Here is a 17,902-nt window from a genome sequence, read left to right as displayed (position 1 = left end):
TCGATTGTTTGATTGTATTAACTTGATTCTTTAGATATCGAAAATTAAATAAAGAACATTATGTTAATTTAAGCGTACAGAAACGTTGCTGTTGTTCCAGCAAAGATCTTATTTTCACTTTACCGAGTGCCTAGTAGGTAATTTGCAGATTACCTAGATAATCTGCACATTACCTAGGTAATTTGAGAAATAGAACAATTTTAGCAACTTTAACGGATCACGCTAGTTAATCTGCAGATTAACGAGTTTCCGAGCTTTAGCGGTAACATATACACTAAAACCTGCGTAAATCGGAATAGCACCGTACCGAATGTGTTTTGCGGTTTGGTAGGTTTCCGTTTTTAACAGGTTTCTCTAAACATAAAAAATCGTTTTGTTCTGAAGAATTTTTCCCGTATAGGCAGGTTTCCGTGGAAAGTCTTAGTCGAGCGGTAAAACAAAATATCTTTATTTTCTGCTGCTTACATCTTCCACTGCACTAGAATTTCGACTGTAGATTATTTAAATACTAATTTTTTTTCCTGTTTGCTTACTGACGTTTTATATTGTTTACTTGAACCTTTTTTATAAATAGAAACAACTATCTTTGCTAATCTGAAACTATAGCAGTATAATAAGTCTTATTTATAAAACGTTAAGGACATAGAAGTAAAAAGAATTACTTCCCACGTAGTTTATAAGCATTCTGATACTGTTTTTAAAATGGGTTTTACACGTACATTTTTCATATTTGCAATCTTTCAAATCACTTAATAACTTTAACATTTTATTATCGTTTAAAAGTAATTATTTGGCATTTTTACAGGATTTTATTTACTTAAACAAGTCTTGTATAAGTCTTTTGGACGTTAAAGGTTACCAACTTCAATCACGTGCAGGGCCACCACAACCTGTCTAACATGGATCACTTCTCAAATATTAATAGTAGACCAGTATTAAATAGTATTCGTTGAGCATCCTCTCTTCCGGGAGGAGGAGGACAACAAATACTTTTAGTCGAATTCAGTGCCGTAACTAGCCATTCCTGTGCCCTGTGCAGGAATTTGCATTTATACCCCTTAATTAATTAGGTTTGGGAAATTAATAAAACAAATACATGCATTCTGTGCGGGTGCACCTGTTGCTTCTGCCTAGTTACGGCACTGGTTGAATTATTTCAACCCCCTTCCTTCTGTCTATAGACAAGCATTATGCTGGCATTCGAAATACGATATCTTGAAAAATTTAAGATTTTGTGATGGCATTGTCACGAAATTGTACGAATGGCATTGTCACGAAATGGCAATTTCGTGACAATGGTAGGCTAAAATAAATCAATCTCTTTGAACGGTTATCGTTTTAATTTTTTTTTCTCCCGGTCACCGCCGGGCTTATCTTCTAGTTTTTATTATAAAATAACAACCCATTATTATGACCCCCATATTTACGATTTTTCACTTTAAATCCCAGATATAATTATGCCCACATCACGAAAGAGTGGCGCGTTTTTGATTATCGCATTGTGTACAAGGTTACGTACTGTAATGGGAACAATATTGAAGGATTGTAAGGAACTGCTAAAAACATTATTTTGTAATCACAGAAATAAGTTTTAATATTAATTATATATATATAATCTTTAATTAACTACAGTAAAACATGAATAAAACGGAAACCTGTCTGAACAAGGAAAATTCTTCGGATCGGTACGATTCCGTTTTTTGCATGTTTAACTTTATATTTTATACTTATATAGCCTTAATATATAAATAATATATAATAATATGTAACTGTATTTTAAATTTTATTATTTTTAAAAATTATTTTGTGTTTTTTAGATGAAAAGAATTCGAAACAACATTTCCTTTGATACAAAGGAAGGTTAATTTTCTATAATCATTTGAGGAAAATATATTTCTAACAAAACCAGGAAAAATGTATAACTTCAATTAATTTAATTTTTCAATTTAATTCAATTTTTTACTTCTGTATAATATATATTTACGTAATTTCTTTAAAATAAACAATATAATATGTTTTAATAGATTAAAAAGCACAGAATAAATAGATTTATATACAATATAATATAGAACATTGTAGGTCATATGTTGATCTGACTGTTTCCTCCTACATGTATGTATGTGATGATGTGAGAAATCACTTTTGAAAGTATTTTAAATGAAAAATCAAAATCATGAGATGTCTTTGACGATTTAAAAGTAAAACCAAAAATTAAATCTTCTAAGTTATGTCTAATAAAAAGTCACATGGTTTTTAATGAAAGCATTATGTTTGAAATAATCGGTCAATCCAGTAGTCTCGTAATTGCGCTGTACTCCGATGCACTGTACTTAGCTGATTCCTATCAAATTCAAGATGTGACAAGCAGACTTCAAATAAGGAGAAATATAATAATTACTTCTATTTATTATTCAATTCCTCAGGAAATAATTTCGTTTAAGTCCGTGACAATATGTTCATCCTCCGAAAAATTCCTGAAGATTTTCGAAGAGCGGTAGGCTGACGTCTTAAAGATCGTATGGCCTTAACTCGAACATCGAGAGTTTCGGTTATTACAGGTCTAGATATCTACTGTCGTTGACCATGTATCTTGTTATATAGTATTTTTCCACAGATAACACTTCTACCTTGTGCAAGACCCTTAATTAAATTTATAAATGTTAGATATTCAACAGTTTGAAAGGGGTCGCAAATCCGATATGATGTTATTAGTAACTATAGTGTCTAGTTGAGTGTCAACACGACGACGGCAACGTAACCACTTGGGCAATCAGGCAATGGGAAAAAAATCTAGCCTGATTGCCCATGTGACTGCCGTATCCCGTAATACCAAACCAAATCTTTTCGGGGGGACTTTCTATGGGAAACTGGCCTCCTATTTAGGTGTCAGGCACCCGAGGAAGACCCGGAAAACTTCACGTGTCCGGCCCCGTTTGGCCAGGTGCGAACCTGCGACCAACTACCAGTGTTGAATGTTTTTATCCACTCGGCCACTAAAAAATGGGTTCAACCGCATCCTGAGAGATGGGATAAAGTAGATAAGAATAAATAAACTTCAAAAAGCTCGAGAATTAAGATAATTGCTTACTTTACCATTGTCTTTAACACAATCTCGTCCAATGTTTTATTTATTTACATTTTTTAATGTTACTATTATGAAATACTCATCAATAATATGATGCAAAATCAAAAATTATTAAAAAAAACGAATTCAAAAAGTGATAAATCACTACAACAGATTTTGAATCATGAATTTTAACCGTATGATTTAAATTCTCGCCCACCTTTATGCACATGTACGAAATCAATCAGATTAATCATAAAAATCTATGAACTATTATTATTTACTTGTAAATATGTATTAAACGACGCTTCTTTAATTTTATACTTTTTACAACAGAAACATTTTTAAAATTATTTTAAAATAATAATAGTATATAATAACCTACATAAATATACAACTTATTGAAAGTTCTCTTTATGTTTTATTATTATGCACTAGCATATGTAATTTTATGTAAAATTATAAATTTTTCAACTGAATTCTATAGGTTTCTTTTATATGTAATTTTACCTTACAAGATATGAGCGCTGTTTAATATTTTCTATTGATGAATATTATATGTCATAATTAAAATTCATTCATGTCTAAGGATAGGGTGTGGATCAACCCCTATTCAAGAGCGACAAAAAAATATATAAATAAAGCCAATTAAACCAATAAAAAATAGAATTGTCAACTTAACAAAAGAATAACATTATTAAATTATGTGTTTTACGTAAAAGGTTAAATTTGGGGGACTCTCTGTGAGACCAACTCAAACAAGATGGCTCTCTTCTAACTAGACCAGCTAAAAAAATTAAACTAGATTAATAAATTGTATAATACAGTATCTTATAACGATGGATAAATTTACGCCCATTACGGAAAACCTGGCTCACAATTGGGTCAATTATGGGAATGGAAAACAGTATTACATTTTAATATACTTCACAAGTATTTAATAAGATTTATATACTTATGTGCTTAATAAAGTTTAAATTCGTCAAACCAATAGGATAAAACATATGTTAAAATCAGCATTGAAAGTCAAAACACGCCCATACACATGTTAGTTTATAAATTTTCATAAACATATGCCATAAAATATTATAGACAGAAAAGCGTAGAAACTGAACACGTAATTAATGAAGAATAGATGATTTGGGATTTAATTTTTGTCTCTCATAAAAGCTGAAATTATCTAAATTTCCATTATGTAACTTTTAGCTTTCGACGTTATATCTAAGTATTTAGGTATGTACAGTACACCTTTTATATGAATAATAAGCGTAAACACTGCAAATTTATTTATACAAATTTATATTTTAAGTTATTACATTCTTAAGTCTGTTTCTAAGAATTTGTTTTTACGTTAAAATATTATATTTCTTATGTTTTCGAAGTGTATATCGCGTTTCATATTTAAAATTTGTTTGTTTTACATATAAATTAATGTTACCAATAGGGTGCAAGGTGCAACTTTCATTTTTCCTGTGTATGTACTGTACAAACCAGGAAAAATGAAATCTTTACACCTGTTGGCAAAATTTATATATATATATATGTATATAAATTATATACCTTTTCACGGGCGTAATAATAAATTTAGATTTTATATTAAATTTTACAACAAATTTGTTAAAAACTATCAAAAGATGGCAACAAAACGCATTTATTCGGAGAAATATACACACCTGTATTGTATTACTGTGACACCTATCGTTGAAAACGTCCTATAAAGTTGCATATAATAAAGCAATTTTAAATTTAAAATCTTTTTCCCCTTTAAACATTTATTATCTGAAATTACCTAAAAACATAAGTTAAATGGCAAAAAAAACAACTCGTAATTCAGACTTTGACAGGATAATATCTATGGTTACATAAAGTATAACTAATAACAATGAATTGTTTATGAAATATCATAAATTACGAAAATTGATAGGTGATTATCAAGTATATAGTGTTATGAATAAATTAAATAATGACATTTCGTTGGCAGCCGTGGTGAGAATAACCCTGGAAAATACAGCGCATGTAGGAATTATAGATGTGGTTATGGTCAATTTACTATAAAATCGTCAATGGAAAATAAACCTGAGGAATTTCGACGTCACGCAAGGACGATCCTTTGAAGAACATTTAAATAGCTTGATTTCACGCTAGATCACATGAACTCTACAGTTTCAATGCCTTGATATACAAGTTTGATTACAAACCGGTTTTAATATATGCAGATCTCTACTCATGACAGCCTGTTTCTATTAAGGTGGCAATATCACTGCTAAGATGGATTTCGACGATGTTTTACCAACTTTGGGTGGCTTCGGACGATACCAGATCATATTGTACTGCGCTTTATTAATACCTACAAATTTTCCTTTGGCGTTTATGTTCTTGAGCCACGTTTTCGTATCCGCCACCCCTAAACATTGGTGCAAAATACCAGAACTGGATGATCATAGGATTGCTTTAGATGAGGTCAAGAATCTGAGTATTCCTTGGGAGGAGAGAGAAGGAGAATGGCAACCGAGTCAGTGTAAAATGTACGATGTTAACTATACGAAAGTGGCTTTGGATTATCTGATTAACAACGTGTCGTCTTCCAATAAAAGTTGGCCCGTGACTGACTGCAAATTCGGATGGAATTACGACAGATCGCTTTATTATAATACGCTAATAACTAAGGTGAGTTTCATGTTTCTTTAATCTCTTCTATAAAATTTCTCGGGACAATTTCTTTAATCTCTTCTATAAAATTTCTCGGAACCACACCTAACCTTATATTTCGTTTTTGTAGTAAATATCCAGAAAGTTTTATTGCATAACTACTTGTAATATATGTAGATCTTACTATAGGCATTACGAATTTCCATCCTATAGGTAAAGGATGATTTAAAAATTGCCAACCTTTACCTGTAAAGGGTAGCAATTTTTAACTTTATTTAATCTCGTGTATTAAATTTCTTTGAACGAAAGCGTAAAATCACTTTACGAGAAACCTATTTAACTGTAACTAACCTTACATTTTACTTTCGAAATCAAATTTAACTTTTTGACTTGTTTTTATGCAATTCTATGCAATAGTTTAGTTTTTATAATTACATCATTACTGTTATTGTATATAGGTTATGCCTTGATCGAGTATATAACGGAAAAAAAACAGCAAAAATATATATTTTATAAAATAATTAATCTATTTAAAATTTTAATTTTAAACATATTAAACTCTATAATTTATTATTGTAATGTTTTTAAAGGAATTTTTAATATACTTTTTATCAGTCGAATAAACGTTAACGAACGAATTTACCGTGTTCCATTTAGGATTTAAATATGTAACGTGTGTATTTAAAAACCTGAAAACTGGTTATTAGCTTTTACATCGGCTATAATTATATATTTAACGCTATATTCGTCCTATTTCCTTCTATACACTCTACTCTAAGCTTTGCATGTTTTACGTAGAGTAACAATAAATCTGCTTAAACTATACCGACTTTAACTCGTAAATTAACATCAAAATGTCTAAAGTTTGAAACTCTTTACCATAAAAAACTAATGAACTAATAATAAGTGTTTCATATTATCTCTGATAAATTCATAAACAGTAAAACCGCCATTAACGGACATTTTTACTATCCTCAGATCCTTCATATAAGACACCTATAATATTTACTTGTAAATAGGGGCAAACTCGGTCCCAACGGTGTCCGCTATTCGGAGGTTCTAATGTATATATGACTGTTTATCATTACAAATGGCTTTGAATCAAAGCTTTTGCATCATATAAGTCGGATGTTAGGCGGGTTCGGATATTAAACCGAGTGTTTAAAGGTTGGATTAGATGTTTGGTTTGATATAAAACAGGTTAAAGCATCTTACTGTTTTATTCTTTCACAAATTTAGTTTTAAAAATGGAACCGTGTTAGCCTTTCTATATAAATTAATAGTCCTTCACAACAGAAGTAAGTTATATAGACATGGCAGTCACTAAAATTTACGTAGACAGGTGCCAAATTTCGTTGTCAAAAGGTGCTTCTTTATATAGGAAAGGGTACTAAAGTAATTTTATAAAAGTTTAAATATATTTGTATTTAGAGTCCTTGAAAAAACGCATGAATGAAATTTGCTAACACTTCACTTCTTTTAAATCAAAAGCTTATCCTTATGAACTGAAGGTAATAATTAGGAACAGGCATGTAAACAGTGTTGAACACTTAGAAATTTCAACATGAGTGAAACCGTGTAAAATTTACGAGGTAATCCTTTAAATCTGCGTAATTTTAACATTCCTGACTATAAGCTTAATCGAGATATCGTAGTTATTAATATTTTTAAAAATCGTTCATTAAATGTTCTGTAAATAAATGCACAATATACAAGCGCATATTTTTATATTATTAATAATTTTTTTCAGTTAAAACTTTACGATTTTCTGTTTTATATAACAGTTTACCATTATCTTCCATTAGTGGGACCTCGTCTGTGATGAAAGTTGGAAAAGTTCACTTGCCAATTCCATGTTCTACGTTGGTGGCGTCGTTAGTCAACTTTTGTTCGGTTACGTCAGCGATAAGTGAGTATAAAAAGACTTAACTCTTATAGGTCTGAACTGTACGGGTGTTCCAAAAAGAATGCTACCATTTTAAATTGTTGTAATTACGTTAATTATTATCCGAGAACGTTGTAAGGTATTGCACATTAATTAAAACTTTGAAAAACTCTCCAAGTTCCATATTTGTCAATTGCAATTCGTCAATGTGTGTACCTCGTGTCATACATCAAACCGATATTCCTCAGCTCCTGCAAATTACTCAAGAAGTTGCACAGTGATGAGTGATTCCTATTCTCTAGAATAGGTTTTCACACAAATTTTGGTTTACGGCGCTTCCTAGTGGTAGTAGGCAACATGACATTTGAATACAGAGGAAAATGAAACTGGGGCAGTTACTCTATCGATTGATTTACACTTCATACTTCTCTGATAATAATTAATACACAGGTAATTGGTAGAATTCATTTTGGAAGACCCTATACATTTATAATTAACATATTAATGATATTACAGGTGGGGTAGGAAGCCATGTATGTTCATTATGCTCTTCTTCACCATTTTATTCGGATTGGCGTCTTCTTATTCACCTAATTACACGGCGTACATTATATTTAGAGGGATCTTAGGTTTTACCTGTGCTTCGTGTTATCTCACCCCCTTTATTCTTAGTACGTATCTTATAGCTATATTAATTGTTACTAGTAGTACGTTTATTAATTAATAAGTATTACACTTTTATTATAGTTACAGAATTAACAGTACCCGAAAAACGATGCATTATAGGGATGATCTGCGGAATATTTTTCTCTGTGGCTCTAATCGTATACACTGCAGCAGCATATTTATTAAGGGATTGGTTTTACATATCACTTATGTGTAGTGTGCCATTTATACCAATTTTAGCTTATTGGTGGTGAGTACGAAAATTTGTATATCATTTTATATAATCATATATAATTATACTTTACATGTAATAAATGCGTAGAAAGATAATTTTAAGAAAATTTCTTAATCATGTACAATTTTGTAACTTTTGTAGTTGTAATAGTTTCAACAAATAGTATCAAAATAGCTAAGTAAAAATACTAATATTTTGCTGAAATTTTTAAAAATAATTCTCAAATTTATTTACTACTTTTTTAATATTTATTAACAAATTTTAAATTAAAAAATCTGCATAATAAACTTATTCATTAATATAGATTACTCTCGAGTTTAACAATCCATTATTCTCCTTCCTTGTTATCTAATCAATGTTTATTTTTAACGAGCAATTATTTATTGTGACATCGAAACTGCAATTCTTAATCACATTTTTACTTTATTTAATTTAAAATATATGCTCTCCACTTTAAATTAGTAGCGGATTGCCCCTGTACATCATATTTTTCCTTTAATAATAGAGTCGAGTCGGTTATCTATCTAACACCTTTCGGAGAAAAGTTTTGAATTGAAATAATGTGACTCCCAATTTGCATCGGATGTTCCTATATAGTTAATCCGGGTCTCCTGTTCCTACGCTTTTCACATCTTGTCTCATCTCTCATCTATCTAACTCCGTTTTCTAGATTAAGAAAAGACAGACGGACAGACAGCAGACACGACAGTGGTAATTTAAAGGTCCTGTAATTTTTTCAAATTTGGTTAATTAATTGCAAAATTGGTTAATTACGATAGAGACTTACAAGTAATTTTGACTTTTACTTTCTCGGCTGCTATATATTATCATTAAATCATTAAATTATTAAAAAAATTTGACCTCCCCGAAAATTTTTCACTTTTGGACTCAGTAGACCTTAAAATGTTGATCAAGAAATACAAAAAAGTTTGGAAGTTTTTCTGTATATATGGATATTAGTGTTTGCGGGGGCACGATTTTGTTCACTCTCTTTGAAGCTTAATAACTCCTGTGCCTTTTGTCGAAAATTATGAAATTTTTAGGTTTGTATATTAGAGGGATTAATACTATTAAATTTTGGTAGTTAAAGGTCCTGGAAATGAAGAGATAAAGGTTATTGTGTGTTTTATCTCTAGTAAGGTCGGGTTTAATAAAGATTTTACTCGTTACAATTTATTTTTTTTTTTTTTTTTTTTTATGAAACTCATCAATACCCTCAATATTAAGCCTTTTGCCATTTTACAACAGTTAATAATACAAAAACTTTTCAAAATAGAAACTCATAACAGATTGCACCTCACAATTTATAACTCTTGCCAGTTCAGAAAAGTTAAGCAGCTTTTTTCTGAATTCTTAAAAATTAATTTATATATTATTTGACTGGAATTTTTTAAGTGTTTGATAAATTACGTGAGCAGCACATTTAATTAAAGTAGAATGTGCTGCTCACACTTGCATTCAATAAATTATTTTTAAAAAGTCTTTTCTATTCTGCTAGCACTAAGAAGGCCTTAAAATGAGAGAAACCGGGGAATCAATAATGAGGCTCGACATCTCTGCTTCAATCCATCCACGTAAATTTCTAAGTAAACTCGAGTGTATGCTGTGTAGTTATGCGAACAGCATTAAAAAGATATCACGTGATACGATTGATATCATGTATAATAAACATTAAACTACGAATTGTTTTCGCTATCGAGTCAAATTTCTAATACAAATTGTCACGTAACCTTTATTTTCCTTCTTTGCAGAGTTTCGTGAAGTAATCATCGAAAACAATCCATTCAATGGGTTATAATTGCATTGTTCCTTTCACTTAACTGAAAGAAACAAAATTAATCGTATCCTACATTCGCACGTGATGAAATCAAAACGGTCGAAGTCATTACATAATACTATTTATTTATTTATTTTACTTTCCCGGCTCTGTTATACATAACAAAGGGAAAGGATGGGAATCGGTCAAAAAATGACCCGCTAAGATTTTTACTTTTCTGGACTCAGGGGGGGGAAACCTTGAAACGTCAAAAATGCAAAAAATCTGGTGTTTTTCTTTTGTTTAGTTTTTCAGTATTTATTTCTGGATGTTAGTGTGTTTAAGAGCACGATTTCATAAACCCACTTTGAAGCTTAATAACTCTTGCTCCTTTTGTCGAAAATTTTTGAAATTTTTCATGGAAGTTTGTTTATTAGGGAGATTGATGCTATTAAATTTTAGTGGTTAAAGCTCGAGAGGATGGGTAGTAAACGGGGTCGTGTGTATTTCCAGTAGGGTCGTTATTAGCATTTAGAATTTTTTTTTATAAAATTCATTCCTAACCTCAAAATTAAGGTTTTTGCCATTTTATTATAATTACAAGTATAAATAGTTTTTGATAAAATATAATAACAGATGACGCCACACGCGCTGTATTAAATGTTGCCGGGAAGTTAAGCAACTCGTTGCTGGATTTTTTTTTACTAGAAACTATTCTAAAATTTCGTAATAGCATTACCCTAGAAATTGAAACTTTTTTGATTAAATTTTCTACATGCTGTTTAATTTAAATGAGAGTTTTGAATCAAATGTAACACCAAGATCCCGAACTCTATCGACGATTTCCAATCTTTGATTATCAATAAAAAAGGTATTGCGAGTTGGTGCTCTCACCAGGCTGTAGATCAATGTTTTAGTATTGCTAAAGTTTATTTGTAAATTCAACATCCTTAAGGTATTAACTTTATTAATATCGCTATGTAATGTATGATGACAACTACAGACAAGTTTAATATCATCGGCGTATGCATTTACGAATAAAGAAATAATACTAAAGGGGGTCTTATTTATATAAGCTATGAATACTAGATTACTAAGGTTCTAAGTATACCTATCAATGGTGAGAAATTCGAAAAGTAAAAGTCGTATCTTCAGACATAATAGGAAAAAATTCAGCAACGAGTTGCTTAACTTTCCCGGTAACATTTGGTGACGCCATCTGTTATCATATTTTATTTAAAAACTTTTTATATTTTTAACTATTATAAATGCTTAATTTTGAGGGTATGGATAGGTTTTATTTAAAAAAAAAAAAAAATTGAAAATGCTAATAACGAGTAAAATCGTCATTAAGTCCAAACCTGCTGGAGATACTCACGATGCCTTTTATCTTCCTCCCCCTCCACCTTTATTCACAAAAATTTAATAGCATCAATCTCTCTAATACACAAACTTCAAAATTTCAGAACTTTTCGACAAAAGGCACAGGAGTTATTAACTCCCTCGACCTTTAACCACCAAACGTTAATATCATTAATCCCCAATACACAAATTTCCCTGCAAAATTTCAAAAATTTTCGACAAAAAGCCCAGGAGTTATTAAGCTTCAAAGTGGGCGAACGAAATCGTGCCCCCCACACACTAACATCCATATATACAGAAAAAAAACCCTCATTTTTTTTTTGCATTTTTCGATGTTTCAAGTTTCCCTGAGTCCGAAAATATAAAAATCTTGCGAGTCAATTTTTCACCAGTCGCCATATTTTCCTCTGTTATATATAACAGAGCCGGGAAAGTAAAATTAAATTTTGTAAAGTCTTTATTCTTAGTACATATGAGTACTAAATACTATTATTAAATAAGAAAAACTATACAAAACTTGTCTAAAATGAAGACAAAGTAGAAACATCCTTTCTTAATTAGGAAAAAGGTTTTCTTTTCCTCGATTCAAATGTTTTAAAAAAAGGATTTTCTGGCTTTTATGGTTAGAAAATAAAAATCATGTTTTTAACTTGGTTTTAAGTTTATTTATATTCTTATCATTATCATTTTCCTTAAACGAAAGTTTTTCGAAATTAGCCTGGAAAAGATTCTATGGTATTAACGTTTGTTCACTTTCTATCTTGTTATTTAAACGTTGTAAATTCCAGCTTCTTGTGAAGCTATCAATGACGAGAGGCAAGGATATAGGTATTAATCCTACGTATTTTTAAGTCGGAACAATTAAAAAACACTTTTAAAATATTAATGATTTGTTGGTAATTTTTGTAATTTTCATATTTGTAAAACTTGCAGGTTTGTTCCGGAATCACCGAGATGGCTCGTGAGCCAAAATCGCATCGACGAAGCCGAAGAAATCGTTCAGAAAATTGCTAAAGTTAATAAGAAAACCATCGAGAAGGATTTTCTAAAGAAATTCCTCCAACAGAAAAAGGTAACATTTCATTACTTAACATAAACTATAATCTCTTTAAGTGATTAATTAAATGTTTAAATCCAGAAAGAAGGCTACGAAAGCCAAACGTTGAGTTCATCGTCGTATTTAGAACTGTTAAAATACCCAAATATGAGATGTCGACAGTTTATTCTGTGCTTCGATTGGGCAATAATATCTTTGGTGTATGCTGTCTTGGTATACAACGCGATGAACATGAAGATCGACGATTATCTTGCAAATGCCATTAACTCCTTTTCGGAAATACCAGGAGCTCTGATCGTCATGGTAGCCATGGATAAGATTGGTAGAAGATTAAGTCTCTTCTTGTCCATGGGAATTGCCGGATTGGGGTGCTTGGGTGTGATGTTCTTCCCAGCAGGTAATTTTTTAAATATAATTTATCTTAAACATTTAAACGTAAATTAAACAGTGTAGGCTAAGTGTTATCAGTGTAATAATACAGTAATGATTTTGGAAAGTTTTTAACAGCTGGTTGTCTCTATATCTCCATATGCCTTGTAACCAAAAAGTCACTTGCCAAATGGGGAAGAAGCCATATTGCAAATTACAGATGAAAGACACTGTAAATAACTTTAATGCAGTCTATGTGACAATCAGGTTGAGACTAATATGAGTACTGTTATACACGACAGTACTCATCACTGTTCGTCTTCAAAGTGCAATATGTTTTCTTCTCCATTTGGCAAGCGCTTTTTGGCTACACTGCAATCAAAAATGGTTTAAACTATTCAAATAATTTACCGAATTTTTAAAGTATGTAAATTCAAATAGCATATTAAATAAATAGGTTGTTATTTATGACATGATGATATGTATTACGTGCGTTTTGGTCTCTTTACACAATCTAGAAAATTATCTGGCTCTTCTTATACTACGTAATAACTTAATTAATGTTTGTTAATTTAAATGCAAAATAATGGTTATTAATTTGTATTACATGTTTAACGTAATTTGTAATTATCATCTTTTACAGAATATATCTGGACAGCCATTGTTCTAGCAAATATAGGCAAGGCTGGTATAACGGGTGCATTCTGTTTAGTTTTTGTCTACGGATGTGAATTATTTCCTACATCTTTACGAAATTCTGCATTGGCTTTGCCTTGTTTAATGGGTGGAATCGCCAACGTTTCTTCTCCCTTCGTATTACTCCTGGTGATTAAATTTTCTTATATTTACACATTTAAAAAGTTTTATTTTGTTTACAAAGATCCATTTTTTTGATTTAGTCCAGGTACCAAAGAACTTTACCTCTTATTTTAAATGGAATTCTGTGCATAGCAGGAGCATTTGCGGCACTGATTTTGCCCGAAACATTAAATAAGCATCTTCCGCAGACCATCGAAGATGGAGAAAATATGGGAATAAACAGTTGTTTTATGTTCTGGTAAGTTCTCAATTTATATCGTTATAATTAAGATGACGAGATACGAAAAATCTAGAAGAATTTGTAGAATTTATAATCTTGTTTTTTTTTTCTTATGATTATTTGATTCTAAAGAATAAGTGAAAAATGTTAAACAGTTCAACTTTAAATACTCAGATTTATCAAACAATGTGGACGAATCAAAATTTTCACGATACAGGATGATGCATAAAATTTCAATTTAATGAGTGAAAATTTAATGAGGAGTATAGTTCAATTATGCCTACTGTTTTAGCAATCCGGGTTTGAGTCTAAACCGTCACTAGTAATTTGATCCGAATATGTAGGGTCTTGTCTCATCATCAGGCCAGAATTGACAAGAAAGAGAAGCCTTGGGAGCATGCATGTTGCAATCTTTAATTATGAAGTGTAGAAAACCAATTTAAGTAATTTCAAGTGCATAAAGTGAGAAAATGCATTTATATCATGGGTACAAAACCATAAACAGTTAACAGTAAAACTGAAATTTTCAGAAAACTAGATTTGAAAATTGTACCAACCAAAAGTCTGCTATTTTTCAGCTTATGGTTCCAAATATAGCGTATTGAATATAATAGGAATACTCTATTATATTCAAGTTACAAGCTGATAGTCATAATCAATTTTGCATAAAGTTAACTTATAATCAGTAACTGGCTACAAGTACTTGCTACAAGCTATAAGTATTATAATTCTTTTAGGTTGTAATTTGTAATTTATATGAAAGAGGGCCCAGAAGGGATCCTCTTGGATCCCTTTTGGGTCCTGTTGCATAAAAATTACAATTTAATGATGAGTGACCGCTCTCCATGGCCTTGCAACCGGCAATTTTATTATAGATCATGATATATATAGTTTCTTTAAAATGTAACATGCAATGCTAACATTTTTCTTAAATTTTGCAGGAAAAGAAGAAAAGATGTGTATAATTTAGACAAAACGATGAAATAAACATTACAAGTAAATTTTTTAAGAATAAATTATCATTAAAAATATTCCTAATTTCCTCATTTTTACTACTCATAGATATGTAATAAATTATCACATTTTAAATTATGTTATTATTAATTATTCAATTAATTAAAGACTAATATCAATAGTAAATAATAATTAAAAGCTTTAAATCAGAGAAAATTGTAAAAAGTCAAAAGAAAAATGAAAATTTAATTTGTATTATCCAAATAAAATGATAATAACTTTAACTAGACAAAATGTAGAAATTAGTACGTAAGAATTTTATATACAAAGAGAAACAAACGATTATACATGAGCCTTTTTAGGCTCTCATAATCCATTAAATCCTTATGGAAATTGAGAGACAATTAAGTCTCTTTGCATTGGCCTTAATTGTCTCTCAGAATTTTATTGTTTCTCAAGGCTTATTCGAGAAAATTAAGCAATAAAGTCACAAAGTATTGAGACTAGTCTTATTAAAATGTATATACCACGATGTTATATGAAGAACCTTTCCAAAATTAGATACGTTTATGAAAGTGACAAAAGAGATAGGACTTGAAAGAAACCAGTTCCAAAATTAGTTTATAAATAAGAAATTCAGCCTTTAAGCAACTAGAATGAATCTGCATAATTGAGTTCGTTCACCGAACCTGTGAATCTGATTCTTTGTATCTTCTGCAATCTTTTACAAACGTGTTAAGAGTTCCTCGTATACATTTCACATATGATCAGAACTACTTGAAATATATTTATAGTGTAACCACTGTGATAATTTGGGGTATTTTATTCTGAAGGTTACTTTAGGGATAATGTATTGGTGAGAATAAGACATCGCAGCAGCTCCACGAAGCAGATGTATGAGTTATGGAAGCTGTACAGCTCATAACTCATACATCTGCAACACATGGTATAATTTATAATTTCGATGGACAATGCTGTTCTTTAATTCGAGATCGTTTCAAGAATTCAAGATTTATTACATTTGCAGTTGTTTAACGTAGCCAAAAACACCCTCTTTCAGAATTTGTAACCAAGAATAATTGTTCTGGTGTATCCTGTAGTGAGGAAGATGTATTACATAAGTCCTTTCTTCAAAGTTTTTCTTAAAGTGCATCAAAACTTTGAAAGCTTTCTGACTTTCACTGAAGAACTGTCAAAGAATTTCCTATTAAAATTAATTTACAGGTCAAATAGGAAATAACAGAACAATAAAGAGTACTGCAATGAGTTATTTAGAGTTGGTTTTTGATGAAGATTTTCGTGGACAATGAGAGAAAACTGGACAATGAAGTCATCCTGTGTTAACACCTTCATAAAATAATTTAAATCATAACAGATTTTTGGAGTCATTTTCATGAAACTACAAATTAATAATTTAAATAACATATTTATAAGAATATAGATATTTTATTGTTATTTTATTGCAAAAATTATAAATAATTATATAATAATAGATTGTCTTATATTTATAAATAAATTTTTTTTTTCTAAACGAAGACTTTAAGTTTATTATATCTATCTTTCGGATTTATATTAATGAGAGTTTTAACAATATTCATTTAGAACATTCAACCTTAATAATCCTGTTAAATAAATTTATATCAATAAGTAACATACATTAAGGAACAAATAGAAAAAACGCAGTAATTTGAAAAATATGCATCCAATTTGATGGTATTCTTTATTATACCGTATATTACCGAAAACGTTTAGCCCAAAGCATTGACATTACTGTGCAAATTTGAAAAATCATAAGCATTGCGCGACGAATGTAACGACTTGAACGAATGTAATGACTTGAACGAATATAAGATTACTGGATTGGCTCTGCAAAATCGTAACCTCGCGAAAAGTAGGCAGGCTTGAAGGGCATGAGTCTTATCAGGATTTTTGGATGAGCACATAGATGCCTAAATTTCTAAATTTTTAGCAAAAAATGACAACCATAAACATACACAATTTTTTTACTCCTAGAGTAATTCTGGGCGAATTTTGGAGAAATTTTCGTTTCCGAAAAATTAGCAAAATTTAATATATAAATATGAAAATTTAGCCAAAAATTTTTCAAAATTTAGCGTGAAATGGACATGAAAGAAAATTTACTTAATTAATGGATAGTTTCAATTCAATCCGTAATTATTTTAATGGAAATTCAGATAGACTGTCTTAACCATCTGATTATAATTTGTTGAAACGTAAAAATCTTGAGATGTTTTCACATTAAGATAAAAGTATCACTGACTGTATTTTAAACATTTTCGTAAATTGTATCTCTGCCATCATTAATATGATTACTATTAATGAATTGGTAGCAAAACATTCCATTATCCTTTACTGGATCAATAAAGTATGTGTTTTTAGATAATGAGAACGTACACAGCTTTTTCAAGATGTGATATTTAGTAAAATATCTACGAACATTACACTGAAGCCACTCAAAGCAGGAAAAGTCCTATCACGTCAATGCCCATTAAGTATTTAGAAGCTGCGGCATTGTCTGGACACACATTTCATCGTTTTAATTTAGTAATTTATATTTAATTTTTTTAAAATAAACATTAATATTACTTCATGTTAATAAAATTAAATCATGTCAACTCTCTCAAGAAAACTGTCATTATAATGTTTAATATAAAATATTTCTTATTGTTATTTTATCCAAACACTAAGCTGATACACGAAAGATAAATTTAAGTTTATTCTTAGCGATATTGCAATAGAATATGTAAATAATTAAATTATAAATATGTAAATTAGGCTTAAGAATATGTAAATTAAGCTTGTGGAAATTATTCATAAATACTTGTTTAATCATCAAAGTCAACGA

General features: G+C 30.2%; 1 protein-coding gene across 1 annotated transcript; it reads left to right on the top strand.

The window, feature by feature from the left end:
* The first annotated feature begins 4,161 nt into the window (after positions 1-4,161).
* LOC111614121 (organic cation transporter protein-like) lies at positions 4,162-15,203 on the top strand. The gene is made up of 10 exons (XM_023355505.1): positions 4,162-4,297; positions 5,046-5,731; positions 7,519-7,622; positions 8,115-8,269; positions 8,346-8,514; positions 12,551-12,689; positions 12,756-13,071; positions 13,687-13,868; positions 13,943-14,100; positions 15,024-15,203. The coding sequence occupies exons 2-10, from the start codon at positions 5,333-5,335 to the stop codon at positions 15,067-15,069; spliced, it is 1,668 nt and encodes a 555-aa protein (XP_023211273.1). The 5' UTR covers positions 4,162-4,297; positions 5,046-5,332; the 3' UTR covers positions 15,070-15,203.
* The last annotated feature ends 2,699 nt before the right edge of the window (positions 15,204-17,902 follow it).

This window comes from Centruroides sculpturatus, unplaced genomic scaffold (assembly GCF_000671375.1).
Source record: "Centruroides sculpturatus isolate CEXI.00-Female unplaced genomic scaffold, Cexi_2.0 scaffold1815, whole genome shotgun sequence".
NCBI lineage: Eukaryota > Metazoa > Arthropoda > Arachnida > Scorpiones > Buthidae > Centruroides > Centruroides sculpturatus.
This window is presented reverse-complemented; position numbering and strand designations above follow the sequence as displayed.

What these genes read in the sequence shown, in the direction of transcription:
- LOC111614121 (XM_023355505.1), top strand. Translation starts at nt 5,333, where the DNA reads ATGGATTTCGACGATGTTTTACCAACTTTGGGTGGCTTCGGACGATAC. An exon ending in ATAATACGCTAATAACTAAG is followed by an intron (nt 5,732 to 7,518) that starts GTGAGTTTCATG and finishes ATCTTCCATTAG; the next exon opens with TGGGACCTCGTCTGTGATGA. An exon ending in AACAGTTGTTTTATGTTCTG is followed by an intron (nt 14,101 to 15,023) that starts GTAAGTTCTCAA and finishes TAAATTTTGCAG; the next exon opens with GAAAAGAAGAAAAGATGTGT.